Source organism: Bos indicus x Bos taurus, chromosome 9, assembly GCF_003369695.1.
Source record: "Bos indicus x Bos taurus breed Angus x Brahman F1 hybrid chromosome 9, Bos_hybrid_MaternalHap_v2.0, whole genome shotgun sequence".
Classification (NCBI taxonomy): Eukaryota; Metazoa; Chordata; class Mammalia; order Artiodactyla; family Bovidae; genus Bos; species Bos indicus x Bos taurus.
In genome coordinates, this window is record NC_040084.1 from 42,990,264 (window position 1) to 43,009,406 (window position 19,143).

The window sequence follows — 19,143 nt, forward strand, 5'->3', positions numbered from 1 at the left end:
ATTTGAAGGTAGGTCGTTTTCCTTTCCCACATTGCAGTAACTTCCATTTTTGCTAACAACTCATTTGGAATAGCTTACTTTAAGTAGCAATGTTCATCCAGTTATGCAAATTAAGATACATAATTTACAATAATACTCAAGGTCACTTTGTAGTTTCCTGAGAGATTGTTTTGAAAAGTCAATTTGTATCAGTTAAGCACGCTGCTTGTTTTAGATGCTATAGAATTATTGTTATTTCACAAAACTTCTGGTTCTGAACAATGTGAACAGGGAAATGTTCATTTTTAATTATTTTATTTCCACTGATGTATTATTTAATTTTTCCTCCAATACCTGTTAATGATTGGCTATAGATATATCCTATAACACATTTCATCTAGTCCCCTTTGTAAAAACGTAAGAAGGTCATTTTACATTTTTAAAGCACTAAGTAAAGTGGTTTAAAAATGCAAAGTGAGCTTAAATGCTTCTCTTAATTCTTCCTAACTCTTCCACTGGGAAACCCTAGAAAACTGAATTAATGAAATGCAACTTATACTTTTTAAATTCAAACTGTCACATTAAATTGAAGGTGAAACTAAAACTGCTATATGTTAACTAAGTCAAGCGATGTACTATATCAGACATGTTATTTAATGTGCGAATGTTAAAAGTCAAGTTCCCGGCAGAAATAGAAGTGCCTCCATTCTGTCTTCAGGGAATGTATAAATTAACCATTCTGCCCCAAGCGGTCCTCCTCCCTTTCTCCCTCCGCCCTATTTTAAATGTAGATAGGGCGACTCAAGTCTTTTGAATTTGAAGGGCTGCTATCTCGGCCCCATTCTTTTCATCATCCTCTTTTGAATGACACTGAGCACGTATGGATTCTTTTATAAAACACCCCCCGGACGCAGGGCTAGGTTCTCCCTGCTGCTTGCTAATTTTGCATAGCAATTAGTACTGACTTTTCAAAATCAGTTCGAGAATGTTCCATGTAGAAACTCAAAGGTCTTAGATAACCACTTGCCTATAGATTTCAAACCCAAAGGGGAAGAACTTGCATAATTGCTAAATTCCCAGTTGGAGCGGTCTGGAAGAGGATACGTAATGCAAAACTATACGTTAATTCAAACCCTCCCCGCGCCCGGGCAGCAAAGAGCCAGCATATGCCTTCTTTTTAAAATCTATTCTACCAATTCACTGACCGCGCAGGGCCGGGCCACATGGTCCCCCCTTGCAGCCAGTCAGCTGTGAGCAGCAGATGGGATCATTTGCATTTTTCTTTTTATACTTTCTTCGACCCGCAAATTAAAGGATTTTTTAAATTTTACATTCTCATTGTTTGCCTTAAATATAAACGTGGCTTAACTGTTGGGTTGGGCTTCCCTGACCCTCACACACCACACCCCTTGAAGTCATTGAGACTGGAGAAAATACCCGAGGGGTAGGTTTCGTTATTTATCAACTTGGAATCTCCAGTCCGGGAGTCAGGAGTAGAAAGAATGAGCCTTTATTGAGTTGGTGACTCGTGTTTTTCTATTTTAAGCGCTCGGCGCAGCTATCCCGTGGGTTTGTCTGTGGCATGTGGGTCTGTGAGCCCGCGCACTTATGAATCTCAGACTCCGCAGCCTCAAACCTCAAAACTTCGGGTTACAAGTAGAAGGCAGATTTTAGCTCTTAGACTTACAAGAGAGGGCGGCCACCCTACTGGGGGAGTGGCCAGAGCCAGTGTTTCCCAGCGCCGGGGTCAGTCTCCCGCGGCCCGCCAGACTCCATGCAGGCTCCGCGGGGGCCACTAGGGTCCCCGCGCCCCGAAGTCTTTGTGCCCATCGGACGGGGGAACTCTCGCCCGGGGGGTACAGGGCCACGGCCGAGATCCCAAAAAATGCGGGAAAGGCGCGGGCGCGGAGGGAGGCGCCCCGCACAGTCGCCGATCCGCGGAGGGGAAAAAAAAAAGTAGAAAAAGAGGCTTTTCAGGTTAAACTCCTCGGGTCTGAGAAACCACGTTTTAGAGAAATGAGTCGCGGGGGGAGAACACACGATGTGCAGGGTACATTGTTAGCCAGCGCTGGCCCGGCGCACCGTGGGTGCGCGGCCGCCGCCCCCCGCCCCGAGCAGCGGGCGCGGGCCCACGTGGAGCGGCGCGGCACCGGATGAGCGCGCTGGGCCGCCCGGGTCCCCGGAGTGCGCGCCCCAGCTCCCTGCCGCGGCCGTTCACGCCCGAGCGCCGCCGCCGGTCCCGCGTGTGCCCCGCTGAGGGGGAGGGGCGGGCTGGGGGTGGGGGCGGAGGGGTTGTGGTTCCACTGCAGCGGGGGCTCCTGTGTCCTTGTGCGGAAATGACACACGGAGTCCCGTCACGTCACGCGAGAGCGCAGCGCACGGACACACACAAAGAGAGGGGAAAATACACGGCGCCCGCCCGCTGCCCCCAGCAACTCCCCGGGCCGCCCCGGCCTGGCCCTCCGCGCGCGGCCCCCACTCCCCAGCCCCGCGCTCCCCCTACCCCCCACGTGGCGCCCCAACTCGGCGCGGGCCCGCTCTGCAAAGTACAGAACTCGTGTCCCAGGTAAGTGCGGGGCGGTTCAAGCCGGCCGCGCGGTGGCGGCGGCTCCGGAGCAGACGGACGGGCTAGTGGCTGCAACATCCATGCCGGGGTGGGGGGCGGGAGCAGGGGAGGGGACGCGTAGGGGGGCTGCCCGGAGAGCGCTCGGCGGGAGGGGCGCCCACCCCCGCGCAGGGCCGAGTCGCCGGAGCGGGCGCCGGGCGCCCACGGGCTCGCCGCGCCCATTGTGCCGCGCGCCCCTTTGTGCCCGCTCGGAACGCGGCGGCTCCATGGCGTTCCGGGGAGCACGCGCGCCGCGCGGGGGCGGGGGGGAACGCGCAGTGGAACAGTCCGCGCCGCCACCGCCCCACTCGCGCCGCGCGCCGGCCCCGCACCCCCGCCGGGCGCCGCGATGGAGCGGCCGGGGCCGCCGGAAGGCTCTGCGAAGCCAGCGGCGGACTCGGTGTCCGCGCTCCGCCGGGCTGCGGCTGGGAACGGGCTCGGCGTGCAGAAGAGGGGTGTCAGAGCAGGAGTAGGGGGCGGGGACAGGAGGAAGATACGGAGCAGGGAGCGGGAGGCCCGAGAAGCCGCCGCTCGGAGGGACGCTGCCTCCGGAGTCAGCAAATGGAGCGAGGCAGGCCCGCGGCGGCGACGGCCGGCGGCCGGCAGCGGACAGGGACGGGCCCCGCCGCCAGGGGGCGCAGCGCTCCCTCCCGGGCCGTCCACGGCGCGGTTCGCGGTTCCCGCTGCCCGGGAGCTGGAGGCGGGCCCGGCGCCTTGGGCGTGCGCCCGGCTGGCGCGAGGCCTTCCCGGCCGGCCGCGGAACCGGAGCCCTGGCGCCCGCCGCCCCTCGTGACCGCCCCCTCCCTCTTTCTTGTAAACGTGATTCCCACGCAGACTTTGTGCACGCTGCGCCCGTGAGTTGTGCTGCAGTGCTCGTCAGGGCCTTGCGTGCCGAAACGTTTTTTCCCAAGGTTTTTTGCAGAGGTAAAGGAATTTGAGTGCTCAGGTGGCCTGTCTGGAAGAATTTTACACTCAAATGCCAACTGGGAGAGGATGTGCGGAAGAGGGCTGTGCGCTTCAGCGTCGGAAACGTTCAAGTTCACCTTCTTAACGTAACTTTTGTAACTTATTAACTGTTCCCCGTGCCACGGGGCAACACGTGGAATGCCCTGAAGCTGAGGCTGTGGGAAACTGAGGCAAGGAAGTGAATTCTCGGGCTGAGGCTGGCTCCTGTTGTCCCAGAAGGATTGACACTGTGGAGGGGTTTTTTTTGTTGTTGTTATGCACACTCCCAGTCCCACCCCCTTTGGTTTTTCTTTCCTCCCCCACCCCCCTTTTAAACCATCCATCCTTAGTTTCCAGTTTCATGTCCCTTACCTCAGTACTGAGGTTGCGTGAGATTTTATATCTTAACAGTTTTACATCCCCAGCCACTAACCCAGGATCTGATAACTTAGTAGGTGCTCAGTAAAGTTTTGCTAAATGAATACGGAGAACCTCTTGGATTCCAGGAGAAAGAGGACCAGTGTATCCTGTTCCTATTAGTGGGCTGGCTGGCATGCTCATGGCCCTTGAAATAAATTTATGGAAAAACCAGAGCCTTTAAAATATCCATCACATAACAACTCCACAACTGAACGTAGATATTGCCATAGAGGCCATCTCCTTGTTGAAGGGATTTAACAAAGTTTTATGTCCTTCCCATCTCCCATCACGCACAAAGCATTAGTAACCTCCAAAAGCAAGACCATTTAGGACCTAGTAGACAAGCTGGTCAGCATCCCAGTAGTCTGTTAAAGGTACCACTTAGACACATTTACTTTACCCACTTGCGAACTTCTGAGTTTTTAAGCATCCCTTAAGTGAGCAAAAGAAGAGGAGAATGTCTAATAATTAGGAAGAAAAGAACTGGAATCTACCCTAACAGTGGTTTGATTAGGTGAAATTTTAAATCTCCTGCAGAATGTCCCACCAGCCACTTGTCTGGAAAGCCCTGAAGCAACAAGAAATAGCATGCTTTTATGAATTGTATTGATTCCACGGTGAAAAAATAGAGGGATGTGGCTTGTAAATACCTCAAATTTTATAATGTAGAGACACATGAAGGCTGCTAGTCAACCAGCAAAAAAAATTCAGTGTATGGGAGGTTGGAGTGTGATGTGTTTGTTTTTCCTGGCACTTAATTTTGATGACAAATTATGGTTCCTCCCCTGTTATTCATTGTGCCTATTATTGGCTAAAGCAAGTTTGGGGGAATTATTTGTAGAATCAGCTTTTGGGATGGTGGAACTTTTCTGTATCCTCTTGATGGTGGCTACAGGGATATGTATATCTGTGCTACCTTTCATAGAACTGTATGCCCTCCCCCCCTCAACCAGAGAGTAAATTTTGCTGTATGGTAATTAAAAAAAATAAAATTTAAAGTCACACACAGACACACACACATGAAATACGTGCTTTGTGAATATTACCTTGCTGTTCTTTCTTCAGCAGATTGAACAGTGACTCTTCCCCTTCTGATGTTCCAGTATCTCTTGCAGGATTATCATTTCAGTCCAGGCTCTTGTGGTGGTTTCTGGAATGAGCTGCCACACATGGCATGCACATGCCTAGCTAAGGGCTCTCCACCCTGGCATCAGGCCTTCAATGTGTCAAACAGGAGTGGTGCAGTTTCACTTGGACTGGTGTTAATGCCTGGTCTATTAGTCACTGAAAGATCAGACATTTTACAAACTTGTTTTTCTCTTTTTTAACTAATTATTTACTTTTTGGCTGCACCTTACAAGATCTTAGTTCCCTGACCAGGGACCAAACCTGCACCCCCTGCACTGGAAGTACAGAGTCTGAACCTCTGGATGCCAGGGAAGTCCCGCACAGCTGCTTTACAGCTCAATTTTCTCAGCAGCTCACCTGGTAACATACTCTTCCTCCGTTTTTTTTTGTTTGTTTGTTTTTTCATTTACTCAACTTATATATTTTTTGATTAATTTATTTTAATTGGAGGATAATTACTTTACAGTATTATAGTGGTTTTTGCCATACATTGACATGGATCAGCCACGGGTGTGCATGTGTCCCCCATCCTGAACCTCCTACCCACCTCCCTCGCCATCCCATCCCTCAGGGTGGTGCCAGTGTACCGGCCCTGAGTGCCCTGTCTCATGCATGGAACCTGGACTGGCGATCTGTTTCACATATGATAATACACATGTTTCAGTGCTATTCTCTCAAATCATCCCACTCTCGCCTTCTCCCACAGAGTCCAAAAGTTTGTTCTTTATATCTGTGTCTCTTTTTCTGTCTCGCATATAAAGTCATCGTTACCATCTTTCTAAATACCATATATATGTGTTAATATACTGTATTGGTGTTTTTCTTTCTGACTCACTTCACTCTGTATAATAGGCTCCAGTTTTATCCACCTCATTAGAACTGATTTCAAATGCATTCTTTTTAATAGCCGAGTAATATTCCATTTTGTATATGTACCACAGCTTTCTTATCCATTCGTCGGCCGATGGACATCTAGGTTGCTTCCATGTCCTAGCTGTTGTAAACAGTGCTGCAGTGAACATTGGGGTAAACGTGTCTCTTTCAATTCTGGTTTCCTCGGTTTGTATGCTCAGCAGTGGGATTGCTGGGTCGTATGGCAGTTATATTTCCCTCTTCCTCCATTTTTAATTCTACCTGAAACACATGTACAGCCATCTCTCAATATTTGTGTGGAATTGGATACAGGGCCCCTTTCAGATTCCAAATCTCCAGATGCTCAAAGTCTGTTACAGCAAGTCCTCCATATCCTCGGATTAGGAACCCACAGATTGGAAGGCTGGCTGTTCTTAAAATCAGCCCTTACAAGGTTTTTGTTCTCTACTAACCACCATCTCTCCTCTCCTCTCTTCTCCTCTCCTCTCCTCTGATTTTCAGTTATCAATGGCCAGTGAAACACCATTGCATTGGTATCTGTAAAGGCACTGATTGCTCAGTTCTTTTCTTGTTTGCAAGGGGTTGAGCATGGAGCTAGTAAACTGAAGGAGGGAGGCTGGGAATGTGGGGGTTTAGTAATTAGCTCATGTGGTCACAAGACGGCACATTTGTAAAAGTGGGAAGTATGGAGGAAACTCTGCTTATATCTCTAGGAAAGTTAGTCACCATTGTCTAATCCATCACGTGGGTGGCTGCTGGGATATGCTGGCCTTCCTTTTCTCCTTGACCCCAGTTTCTGGACGCCAAGGTTAAAGTTAAAAGCAGAGTCTGACACCTCCTACCACTGATGTTGAAGGAGGTAGCCAGTCCTTTGTGAGGCCAGGGAGGGCTTAATAAGCAGAAGCCCTTAGCTGAGAAAGACGTCACATTTAGTCACATTCAGCAAATGCAGTGTCTGAAGGGTGAGACGCTGCATCGCAGGCTGTGAGGTCGTCCTTCACGGCACCGAAGGATGAGGCTGTGCTCCGACAGAGTAAGGAGGGAAGCGACAATTAGAGCTTTAGAAAAACTCGAGGGGGAAATTGCCTTGGTTTTCTGAAGACTGGTATTTTTCGAACTGCATTTGCAGATGTGTCTAAAAATAAAGACAAATTACAAACATGTCCTGCAAGTCCCATGGGCAGGATGCCACTGCCTAAAGGGCCGGGTTCTGAGAGCACCGAGGCTCCCAGCCATCCCTGCAGACCCAGAGACTGAGCCCAGCAAGGGTGGGTGGCATGGGAACATTCTTCCTGTCCTTAGGGAGAGCATTTTGATTTCTTCCTTTCCAGTGTAATGTTTCTTTTTTCTTTTATTTGAAAGAAACATTACCAAACTTTTTCAAAGTTTTAAACCATTTTATTTTAATTTTTAAAATATTTAAAATATTCACTATTAAAATGTGCTTAACGCATCTTTAAGAAAAAAAAAAAGAGACTTTATATTAAGTAACATTTACTGAGTGCTGTGTGCCAGGCACTTTCTCCTCTGTAGTTTTCAGAGTCTAGGAGGTAAGGTAGTGGTGTGCAGCTCCTTTTACAGAAGAAAGCACCAAGGCTTGGCTGGGTAAGCCTCTTGCCCAGCGGTAGAAGCTAAACGTAGGTGAAGCCAGGGTTAGATAGAACCCGGGTCGTCTGCCCCTGAAGTTTAGTAGGGAGTTCCGTTTTCTTCCACATCAGCTGTACTGATCAGCTGTACTTGGTAATCCAAAGGCCCATTTGGCCTGTTGACTTGCTTCTGCATCTGAGCCCAACCTACAGATGTGTACTCAGTAAGGAAGGGAGAAAGCCAAGCAGGGATGGTTGAGCCCCCTTTAGTCCCAGCTCTTGCTGGAAAGCCAGCATGAGTCCACCCCACCTCTTTCCCTCGGCTTACTCTCTGGAGCACTCCAACGGAGGCACAGCCTGCTGCTTCCCACTTCTCTGCCTGTGAAGTAAGGATTTTTGCCAGGATTGCACAGGTGAATGTGTAAAACTTAGCCCTTGGAGCCAGTGCTACATGAATGTTAGCTGATGTCTTCCTTTTAAAAAAAAAAAATTTAATTGGAGGGTAATTGCTTTACAATATTGTGTTAGTTTCTGCCATTCATCAGCATAAATCAGACATAGGTGTACATATGTCCCCTCCATCTTGAACCTCCACTGCATCCCACCCCTGTCATTTTCTATGTTTTAATTTTTAAACATCAGTGTGACCTGCAATGGGGAGGTTTCACAAAGTCAGATCATGTGGCTTTCCGTGAACAGCAGGTGCTGTGCTTAGTCTCCGTCGTGTCCAACTCTTTGTGACCCCATTGACTGTAGCCTGCCAGGCTCCTCTGTCCATGGACTTCTCCAGGCAAGAATACTAGGGTGGGTTGCCATGCTTTCCTCCAAGGGATCTTCCTGATCCAGGGATCAACTCAGGTCTCCCACAATGTAGGCAGATTCTTTACCCTCTGAGCCACCGGGAAGCCCGAAGTATAAACCGTTTAAATCCTAGCGTGTATTTTGTTGATAACACCGTTGAAATGGTCTGGGCCTGTTCTCCCTTTGTATGTGGCGGGGCTGCACAGCCACTGTCCCCAAAGTCTCAGGCTCTTATCATTCCTGTTCTGGGTCTCAGATTCTCAAGGAGGCCCTGGGGGAGTGCGGATTTGCCTCACTTTGCTTCCGGAAACAGGAATGGAGGTCAGGAGGACTTGCTCCAGGGTAGCCTGAGGGTACACAGCTGGGCCAGGTCTTGGGGACAAACCTCGTTGTGAGGCGAGTCCTAAGTCCTGTGGACATTTCCGAGGCGGTGGAGCAGAGTTCTGAGTCAGCTGGCCGGGATTTGCACGTCGAGGTTTCAGGAAGCCCAAGTACTTCCCATTTCTGGGCCTGGCGCTTGTCCTGTGTGACTTGGGCAGCCACAAGTCTCCGGCGCCTCTGATTAGCCTGGGCTAGAGTCTCTCAACTGAGGCATTTTGGGTGACTCCCAGCCCCTGGGGGCGGCCCTAGAGGACATTTGGGGCGCTTAGGGAAGAACCCAAGAGCCCAGTGATCCAGTGCAGGCAGAGGGCTTTGCCAAGGGACCTCCAAGCCAGGTGCCCCCTGCTTGCTCTGCTGCGGTCTTGCATCCAACTCCTAACAAAGACACCCCACCACCCCACCTCTCTGGCAGATTCTAGCGTGACTCCTTGTTACACACTTGGAGCCGGTGACCTCGGCACACTCCTTCCTTTTTCTGTGGCCCAGCCACTCCTCAGCTCCCAGACGTCCCCTCCCCTCTCTGCTTTGCATCCTGCTGCTTCACCCTGGAGCCACGGCCCCTGGAGCAGGTCCCTGACTTGCCCAGTTTAGTCTGGTTTTGAGAAGTCAGAGAAGGAGGGCTCCAAGTGTGGGTAAGAAGTCTCCCAAGGTACTCGGGCACAGACCTGAGAGAACCCCGAAGGGGCCAGCCGTCATCCAGAAAGCAGGAACCCAGCAAGCCTGGCTGGAGAATTGCTAAGGTGCTTCCCTGGACAACCACAGACTCTCTAAATGCCCTGACTTCAGCGCTCAGCTCAGGTCCCTGATCCAGAGTACTTGGTCCAGGCTTGGGGTTTTTTTTTCCCCATCCCATGAATGGATTTGGCTTATTTCGAAAAACACTCCCACATATCATGCAATGAACTGATGAAGCCTATAATATACCCACAAGGAAACGATATTTCCTTACTGTTCAAAGCTGATCTTTTCACCTTCTTGTTCACACCTGAGCTTTTGAGATGAGACTTTTTTCTGATCTTCCGCATACTCCGTACTGAGGAATTTTTTACACTTTCAGAGTCAGTAATTCAGGGACAGTTACAAAATGAAAGGTCTGCACTAGTTTGTCAGTTATTGTATTGTTTCTTAGAGCATCAGTAATTTCAGTGCTTGAATGGATTTGATTTTATGTTCTTAGCTTGTTGCTGTTATGGGTATAACTTAAGAATATGACATGGCTAGGCAGTGAAGATTGCAAAACTTCTTATTTTTTATTTAAAAAAATGTCTCAGTTTCAAAGAATTGCATGCTCATTGTAGAATGTTTGGAAAGTAGAGGAAACTGAAGAAGAGAATTTTCCATAATCATCCTAATTGGAGGTAATTAACATTTTGGAATGTTTTCTTCTGTCTGCTTTATGGCATTTTTTGATTATAGAGATATCCCCACTGAACTTTGAAGTATGTTGTTATTGACTATGTGGCGCTGTGATGAATGATTGATTTTGAATCTTTACACTTAATTTAATGCTCAGTTCTTCCTGTCAGTAGAGGTTTAGAAGTCATGTTGGGAAAAATGTCTAGCAGTTGACTTTCTAACTTTGTATATTGGAAATAACAGTAGTGATCAAAGGTGGTCTCAATCCAGGTCATATTGAGTTTGTTGTTCCTTCCATTTTTTCTGCAGCTTTTTGTGAATTTATGAGTAATTAGATGCCCTGGAGAAGGAAATGGCAACCCACTCCAGTATTCTTGCCTGGAAAATCCCATGGATAGGGGAGCCTGGCAGGGCTACCGGTCAGTCCATGGGGTCACAAGAGTTGGGCACGACTGAGTGACTAAACCACCCCCAGTAATGACTGCAGTTACAGGGGGCTTCCTCTGCCCCAGGATCTCCTCAGCCTGACGCTAGAGTTCCTGCCTGTGCTTAACCTGAGATCAGCTCGAGTTAAAGACCCCCAGCCCAGGTTCTTTGCTCTTCTGACCTTTGCTTGTTTCCTATCATAATTGTCAAGTGTGTGGGGCTCTCTGTGACAGAAAGATTGGCTGTAGGTCTTTAGGAGCTGAAAGTGATGAAGAAGATCAAGATATACCCATTTAAACATTGGCAGCATTATTTCCAAAGCAAATACTTTCTTCAAGCATGTACTTTAATGTTATTTCTTCCCCCAAAGCGGGGGAAGAAATCTTGAAAGTATATATCAATTTAAAATTATTTGTATCCATGTCACAAAATTGTAAGCACCAGTGGTCTTCTACACAGCTGTGGCATGCGGCCTGTGTTTATTAGATGGGACTTATGGTTGTTATAGAAACTTCAATGTAATATCTTCTAACCTTGAGGTTCTGACTGCTCTTTCCTTCCTGTTCCTGTTATCATCTGGTGTTTACCCATCATCCCCTCCCAACAGAAGTTCCCAGAGCTCCATCTTCATCCCCCAGGCCCTCCTATCTCTACCCTGTGTTGGCTTCAATCCCTGTAAATAAGCTGTACGGCCGGTCGATCCCCTCTGCACAGAGGACAGTCACCCCACCAGCAGCCATCACTCAGTGGGAGTGTAACCGCTAAAGCACAGGGCTCCTGGGAGCGACTCCCGACGCAGGATCTTGAGCATGCTACTAACTAACCTCTCTGAGCCTTGGGTATCACACCTATTAAACAAGATGATTTCTTTTTTAAAAATAATTTTATTTATTTTTGGCTGTATTGGCTCTTCACTGCTGCATGGGCTTTTCTCTTGTTGTGGAGTATAGGCTTTGGGGTGAGCGGACTTGGCAGTTGCAGTTCCTGGGCTCTGGAGCACAGGCTCAGTAGTTGCGACCCACAGGCTCAGTTGCTCCACAGCATGTGGGGTCTTCCCAGACCAGTGATCAAACCCGTGTCTCCTGCATTCTTTACCACTGAGCCACCCAAGATGATTTCTGAGGCCCCATTTGCCTCTGAAACTCTACCTCAGTTTCCTCACTTGTAAAATGAGCCTAAGAAGGGTGTCTGCCCCCTAAGCTTGTTAGCTTATGTCCACTTAGTAGAGCTCTTAGCACAGCCTCTTCCATGGTGTAGGCAGCTGTCTTTTGCATTGAGTCTTTGTGGAGTGGCAGAGCACTGGGCAGTGTGGGGAGGAGGTGGAAGGGAATGGCACAGCAGGGCTTCCGCCTTCCAGGGGTGCCCAGGTGAGCTGGGGAGCCCCTCAGCTCACCCACCAGAAGCCCATTAACAGGCCCCCTTACTGGTTTTCAGCCCTTCTCTGTCTTCTCCCAAAGAAACGACTCTCTCCAAATCCTCGCATCAAAATCTGCTTCTAGGGGAATTTAAACTAAAATAAAAAGTGATACAGAGATTTTCATGATACATTAAGCCAAAGAAGCAAAGAACAAGGATATTAAACCTTTTAGTCTCAAGATCCCTTTTTACCTTTAAAAATTATTTAGGACCCCCAAAGAACTTTTGTTTATATGAGTTCCTGTCAATATTTACGTGGTAGAAACTAAAAAAAAAAGTTTAAATATTTATTTACCAATTCACTGAAAAATAACCAAAATAAATCCATTACCTGAAAAGTGAAAGTGTTAGTTACTTAGTCGTATCCCACTCTTTGCCACCCTGTGGACTACAGCCCACCAGGCTCCTCTGTCCATGGAATTCTCCAGGCAAGAATACTGGAATGGATTGCCATTCCTTTCTCCAGGGCATCATGAATTAATGTCGACACTATATTTTTATGGAAAAAAAATTATTTTTCCAAAGAAAATAAGTGAAAAAGTGGTATTGTTTACATCTTTTGCAAATCTCTTTAGTATCAGACTTAATCGAAGACTGCAGAGGTTTTATATCTGCCTCTGTATTCAATCTTTTGCATAATAAAGTATCATGTAGCACACCTGTGAAATGAAGGAGGCAACAGCACCCCAGTGTAATGAAAATAGTTTTGATTTCATGGACCTTGTGAAAGGGCCTTGGATGTGCTGATAAACAGACTCTCCAAAAAGGAAAAAAAAAAAAAAAGCGCAGAACCCAAGGTTTGTACAAATGTCAGTTTCCGTGGTGTAAGTTCCCACCACCAACAATTGCAAGTTACCAGCTTGACTCCACTAGTGCTGGAGTCGGGGAGAGAAACGCAGTCCGTGCAGGCAACTCACGTCCCATTTTGAGACCCTCTGGTACAGAGTGTCTATGGAGAAACTCAGGAAAACCAATGAGATGCCTCCAAGAGACTAATAACCTGGTGACTGGAGAACAGGGAGCTTTTTTAACCAATGTCCTTTTATACCTTTTGAATTTTCGGATGCATGTGTATCTAGTCAAAAGAAAAGAAGACTTTAAGTATCTTCCCTTTATAAAGTGCACTCTCTCAGTTATCTATAATTGGCAAGTCTTTTCTGCTTTTCCACTTGTTTGTGGGATCTCTTAGAACTGGCTCTTTGGAAACACCAGTGACTGGTTCCCACTGCTCCGCTCGCCCCTTGTCTTGCTCCGCCCTCACTTCCAGCTCCCAGCCAGGATAGGCAGGAGGCAGATTCAGCCATTTTTCCAGCATGAGGCCCAGAGGTAGGCCTCCCAGGGCTACTGCATTTATGTAGCCAATTTAAGCAACTTATCCTTTGTAATTTGGTATTTGAGTGTCTCAAGCATCCTGTTGTTTCTTAAACATTTGGGGTTACACTATCCTCTCACTCTATGAAGAAAGATAAAGACTATTGGATATTCTAACAAAATTGTATATACTCTATGTATACTCTATGTATACTATGTAAAACTTAAAGGTTTTAAAGTATTTAAAACCTTACTTTACCAGTGATGGTCACCTCACCTGAGGCTTTCTAGGCTATTTGGTTAAACAAAAAACTAGCATTTTCACTAATTGGAGTAACTACTGGAATTGGGCTTCCCTGGTGGCTCAGATAGTAAAGTGTGCCTGCAATGCGGAAGACCTGGGTTCAATCCCTGGGTCAGGAGGATCCCCCGGAGAAGGAAATGGCAAACCACTCCAGTACTCTTGCCTGGAAAATTCCATGGATGGAAGAGCCTGGTGGGCTACAGTCCATGGGGTTGCAAAGAGTTGGACATGACTCAGCGACTTGACTTCACTGGAGATTAGTCCTGTTTGAGAGTTACCCTCCCAGAGGTCATCCGTGTCTTAGGGCCTATGCGTTTTAACTAGAGGCAGCAGCAAGTGACACCCGCCTCTTTCGCTAGATTCAGTGTTCCCCTGGGCTTGGTCAGGAACATGAAACAGGCACCTTTAGGGGAGAAGCTGATTTTCAGGGACACGGGGATGCGTGGTTAGACTGTCTCACATTTTGAGATTCGTGGTGAAGGGATAAGAAGATTTTGAGAAGGAGAGAATGGTAAAACAAATGCTCCAAAGACTTGCAGGCAAAGGAGATTGTAATCCTAGCAGCCTGGTGGGGGACGCTGCAGAAGTTGGCAGCTCTCACAGAACCTATAGTTGTGGAATCGAAAGGAATTTCTGCGGCATGCTTGGCATGCGGGTGTTTAGTGTCCGCCCAGGATGCATAGCCTTGTGACCTTCATCTGGAAGGTGACCAGGAAGTGGAGGGATGGGATGGTGTTGACGCGCTGTCTGTACGTCAGCTTGGAATACCCGGAAGCGACCCACACGTCCCATCCTTCTTGTCAGTACTTCCAAATTATGGAGTCTGTATAAGCACAGAGCAGCCTTGTCTTCCTGGTAGTGACATGCAGGTGAAAGGAGATTTCCAGATGCTAGTGGTCAGAGACATCCAAGGCTGGAAACTGCCCTCGGTGTTCATCAGAAGACTCTTAACAGAAGAATGCAAATTCTATTATTCCCTCTCATGGTGGCTGACTGGAGATATACACAGATTTGGTTTGAATCCTAATTCTACCACCTATTAGCTGCGTGACACTGATCAAGTACCTCCTTCCCCTTGCAGTAGTCAAATTCTTTATTCCTGTAATCAGAATGACATAAAAATAATTTTTCAGCTTCATTGAAGTATGCATGACAAATAAAAATGGTAAATATTGAAGGTATATGCCCTTGGTATTTTTTATTGGTAAAATTGGGATTGAAATCGCTCAGGGTGAGATGGAGGCCACATGAAATGGCCGGGCAGCACCAGGCCCCAAGTTTGCAGGCCAGGGATGTGAATGGGGACCCTCACCTCACTCTCCAGCACATGAGCCAGAGGCACTTAGTTTTCCAGGCCTTGCAGATGGGACATTGCCCAGCTTCTCAATGAGCATGGCTTCTTCACTGTCTAGGAGAGAAGGGGCCCACCACACTGCATTCTGGGTGATTTCTGTGCTAATCTAGCATCTGTCACTGGTCTATAAATGAACACGGAAATGTTTTCCAAAGCAGATGCACTCTGAGTGCCCAGGAAGCCGCCACCCCTGCCTCCCACCTCACCCGTGAGGCTGCGCAGCCCCCTCCGGCCCTCCTGCCACCCGCAGGCGGCTCAGGTGTGTACCCTTCCTTCATCGCCTTCTGCCTTGGGAAGCAGCAGAGCTCGGGATTCAGGTGCTGAGCTGGCGGCGTGGCACAGTGGCGCTCACCGAGTCTCACTCTCGTGGGGACCTCCACATTCGCTGCTCCTCTGAAGTGGAGTGTCAACTATCCAGACCATCTGTGCTCGGTGCCTGTGGTTCTCTGCCAGGTTTTCTCATCACCTCCTGTTTTCTTTTCCTCTAGGAGTCACTTGTCCTTTTCATGCTTTCTGCTTAGCCGGAGAGGCTTTGTGGATTTCCAGCCCGCACCACCCCCAAATAAGCCTTGTGCCACCTTCTCCCATCCCTGCCTCTCCTCTCCAGAATGTCATTGGTTTTGTGCACTGGGCCCTGTCCGGCTGCCCCGCACTCTCTCCTCCTCCGCCGTTCGGCTGTTTCTCACTTGAGGAGACCGGTTCTGTGGTGGTGCAGTAGGGTCTCCAGGGGCAGGTGGCAGCCCAGTCTTGGTCAAGGTTGGGCCGGAGAGGCTCATTCTCATCTCCTTGAGAAGCCCCTTACCAGTCAGGCCTGAGTTTCTACCCAGCGTTGGCCAACCTTGCTGTCTGAAAAGAGTACTGATGCCCCGCCACCTACTTGGAGCTCTCCCCTCAGAGACACCCAGACTTGAGGTTTATTTCCCTGGAATACAGTGGAGATTGTCTTTGATAAAAATTCAGCTCTGGTAAAGTGGTTCTTGGCCCCTTGAAGTTGACTGACTCACTGTCTATATTCACTCAATCTCCCTGCATGTCTTTTTCAGATAGTAGATAGTTTAGTAAGTAGTAATTAATTTCAGTTTCAAATAAATCTTAAAATTTCTTATTCATTCCTTTGAAAATTAGTAACACAGAGATGAAGACACTTGTTCCTGTCATGAACTAATTGTGATGACTGAGAAGAGTGCCATGCATTGTGCATTGCTATTCTTAGTGACCTTTGAAGTTGTTAGCCTGTACACAGGTCATCCTCTGGTTGTCCCTCCACTGACCTGTCTAAAACGGGACCGCACACCATTCCACAGTTGCTTGTTGAATGGTTTACTGAACTTTGTAGATGGCATCCCCCTTCCTTATACAAATTTCGTGAAGTTACGCCTGTTGCCCTCTGATCAGTTAACTGGAATGGGCACCCAGTACTTGCAGGCAGCTTCACCAGTGGTAAGAACCACAACTCCTCAACGTCATCAGTAAAGGCTGTCAACATTACTACCACATTTATACTTTATCCGATTTGTGGACATGCTGTTACGTTATTTGGGGAATCTCAAAGGCATAATGGTACTTTTAACCATGATGTCCATTCCATTTCGGCTGGGGCAGGGAAACCAGCCCCTGATTCTCCACCACACCCTGCAGCCCATACGAAGGAGGTACTGCCAACCCCTCCAGTCTCATTCCCTCATCAATAAATAGAGTGGTTTGGACCAGACTGTATGGAGCTCAGGAGCTTTAAGAACCCATAGTGCCTCTCTCCTCTTGCTTCTGAAGAAAGGGCTAGACCAGCATCATCCAGTAACAGTACTGAAAGCCACATGTGCAATTTTAAACTTGCTAGTGGCACTCACATAGTGCTATAATGTATGGCACTATTCTCAGTGCCATTTTTAAAAAGGTGAAATTAATTTTAATACTTAGACCAATAAATCTGAAATATTATCATCTTAACATGTAATCAGTATAAAAATTATTAACAAGATATTTTACATTCTTTTTGCCCTGCTGAGTCTTTGAAATCCAGCATGTATCTTACACCACATCTCCATTTGGACTGGCCACATTTCGAGTCCTCTGGAGCCACGCATGACTAGTGGCCACCCTCATGGACAGCACAGGTCTTTTTGGACCACCTGGAATCTTAGGACCTCAGCTCAGGTTCACAGGCTCCACAGCCTGCTGTGGACCTTTGTCAGCCTTTTCACATTGTGGTTAGATGTTTAAGGCAGGGACTGACAGATCATCCAAGCTGAGGTCTTTTGTAAGCCTTGAGTTTCTCAGATCCTTTCATTCCATAAGTGGCTCTCAGTTGATGCTTTAAGATGCATTCTGCCCACATAAAGTCTTGGAGAACTCCCAGCAGGTGCACAGGAGGCTTGGCTGCTTCTGAGCATTTGCAAACAAGAGGATGCAGTTTTCCTTGATGTTGCAGAGTCATATCAACTTAACCTTCTGTTACCCAGAGCCAGGGTTGGGAGGGTAAGGGGATTTCTTATGGGTGGGTGAAATTTTAAAAAATAAACAATAAGTCAAGACTTTGCCTTTGTCTTTTCTTTTAGTGGAACAGAAGATGAACGCAACTGAATTCAGTGAAGATGTAGAAGAAGGTAAAGAAAAAAAAGCCTCTTTTTAAAAAGTAGTTTAACTTAATACTCTTTTCAAGATATATTCACGTGGTTCAAAACTACTGGATTGGCCAAAAAGTTCCTTTGGTTTTTAAAGTAACACTAAAAGACACATTTTTCATTTTCGCCAGGAACTTTATTGAACAATATAGTCACTGCTGTGTTTCACTACCTTTTGCCATTTTTCAGGCAACTTCATAATTCTGTCATCCTAAAACTTTTTATCTTTCTGAGCAAAGAACTATTCCAGGTGCCTTTTACAGTCTTCTAGGGAATTGAAGTTTTTTCCATTAAGAGAATTTTGTAAAGACCAAAATAAATGGACATTTGAAGGTGCCGTGTCTGGTGAAACAGAGGATGAATCAGAACTTCCCAGACAAGCTGTAACAGTTTTTGCCTGGTCATCAAAAGAAACATGAGGTCTTGTGTTATCCTGATGGAAAATCATGCATTTTCAGTTGACTAGTTCCAGACACTTTTTGTCAAGTACTGCTTTCAGTTGGTTTAATTGGGAGCGGTACTTGTTGGAATTGATTGCTTTTCCAGAAGGAGCTTGTAGTAGAGGACTCCCTTCTAATCCCACCATATACACAACATCACCTTCTTTGGATGAAGACGTTTTTGGTGTTGTTGGTGGTGGTTAATTTTGTTTGCTCCATGATCACTTCTGTTCCACATTGTTGTACAATATCCACATTTCATCACCCATCACAACTGGTTTTAAAAATGGACCATTTTTGTTATATTTAAGTAGAGAATTGCATCTGGAAATGCTGTCAAGGTTTTTTTTCACTTAACTTATATGGAACCCAAACATCAAAGCAATTTAATATAACCAAGCTGGAGAAAATGATTTTTAGTGCTTGATTGAGGTATTGGGAATATATTGGCTATCTCCTGAGTGGTATAATGTTGATTGTGCTCAATTAATGTCTTGATTTTATCACTGCCAACTTCAGCTGGTCTGTATGACCGTCTCTGGACTTCTGAAAGTGAAACTTCACAGTCCACTTTTCATGCATTTGATCAGTGACAGCACCTTCTCCATACACTGCTCAAATCTTTTGTGTGTTTCAGTTGCATTTTTACCTCTCTTGAAGTAATAAAACAATATACTGAAAACATTGCTTTTTCTTCTTTTCATCTTCAATATTAAAATGGCTGCACAAAAATTCACCAATTTTGATTTTTTTTAAATGCACACTGATATGATAGTTATCACAGTACAGTCTAACAAAATTGTTTCTGATGAAATTAAAGACAGTTAAGAGCTACTAGAGCTATCTTATGGAAAAACTTAACGAACCTTTTGGCCAACCCAGTATTAAAAGATACACAATGAAAAATCAAGGAAAAGTCTCCTCCCGTTACTGATTGCCATCCTTCTCCACTCACACTTACGGTATCTTATGTATCTTTCCAGGGTTACTTTTTTAAAAGCACCATTTAAAAGAGTAGTGTGTTTTTCTCCTTCCATCTCTTCTCCCTTCTCCAAGAAAAGACTTTAAAAGCTGCTTTAAACTGAATGTTCTTGGAATATAATATCAGTGTATAGCATGACTAGTGTGGTGAAATATAAATTGGCTGGTTGGAAAGCCAGTTTCATTGATTATTACTCTTGACACTGTTGTTTGAGA

The 19,143-nt window shown here is 46.8% G+C and overlaps 1 protein-coding gene across 3 annotated transcripts in view; it reads left to right on the top strand.

Moving 5' to 3' along the window:
- Window positions 1–2,239: 2,239 nt before the first annotated feature.
- Window positions 2,240–19,143, top strand: part of BEND3 (BEN domain containing 3) — a 33,012-nt gene continuing 16,108 nt past the window's right edge. For 2 of the 3 annotated variants that reach the window (XR_003512602.1, XM_027551290.1), the window contains exons 1-2: window positions 2,240–2,545; window positions 17,441–17,488. Coding sequence is in view for 2 of the 3 variants with exons in the window: in XM_027551290.1 (XP_027407091.1) it covers window positions 17,452–17,488 (37 nt within the window). In the remaining variant the exon portion in view is untranslated. Of the gene's footprint in view, window positions 2,546–13,708; window positions 15,145–17,440; window positions 17,489–19,143 lie in introns of those variants that run through there. The other variant, XM_027551291.1, reaches the window with a different exon arrangement.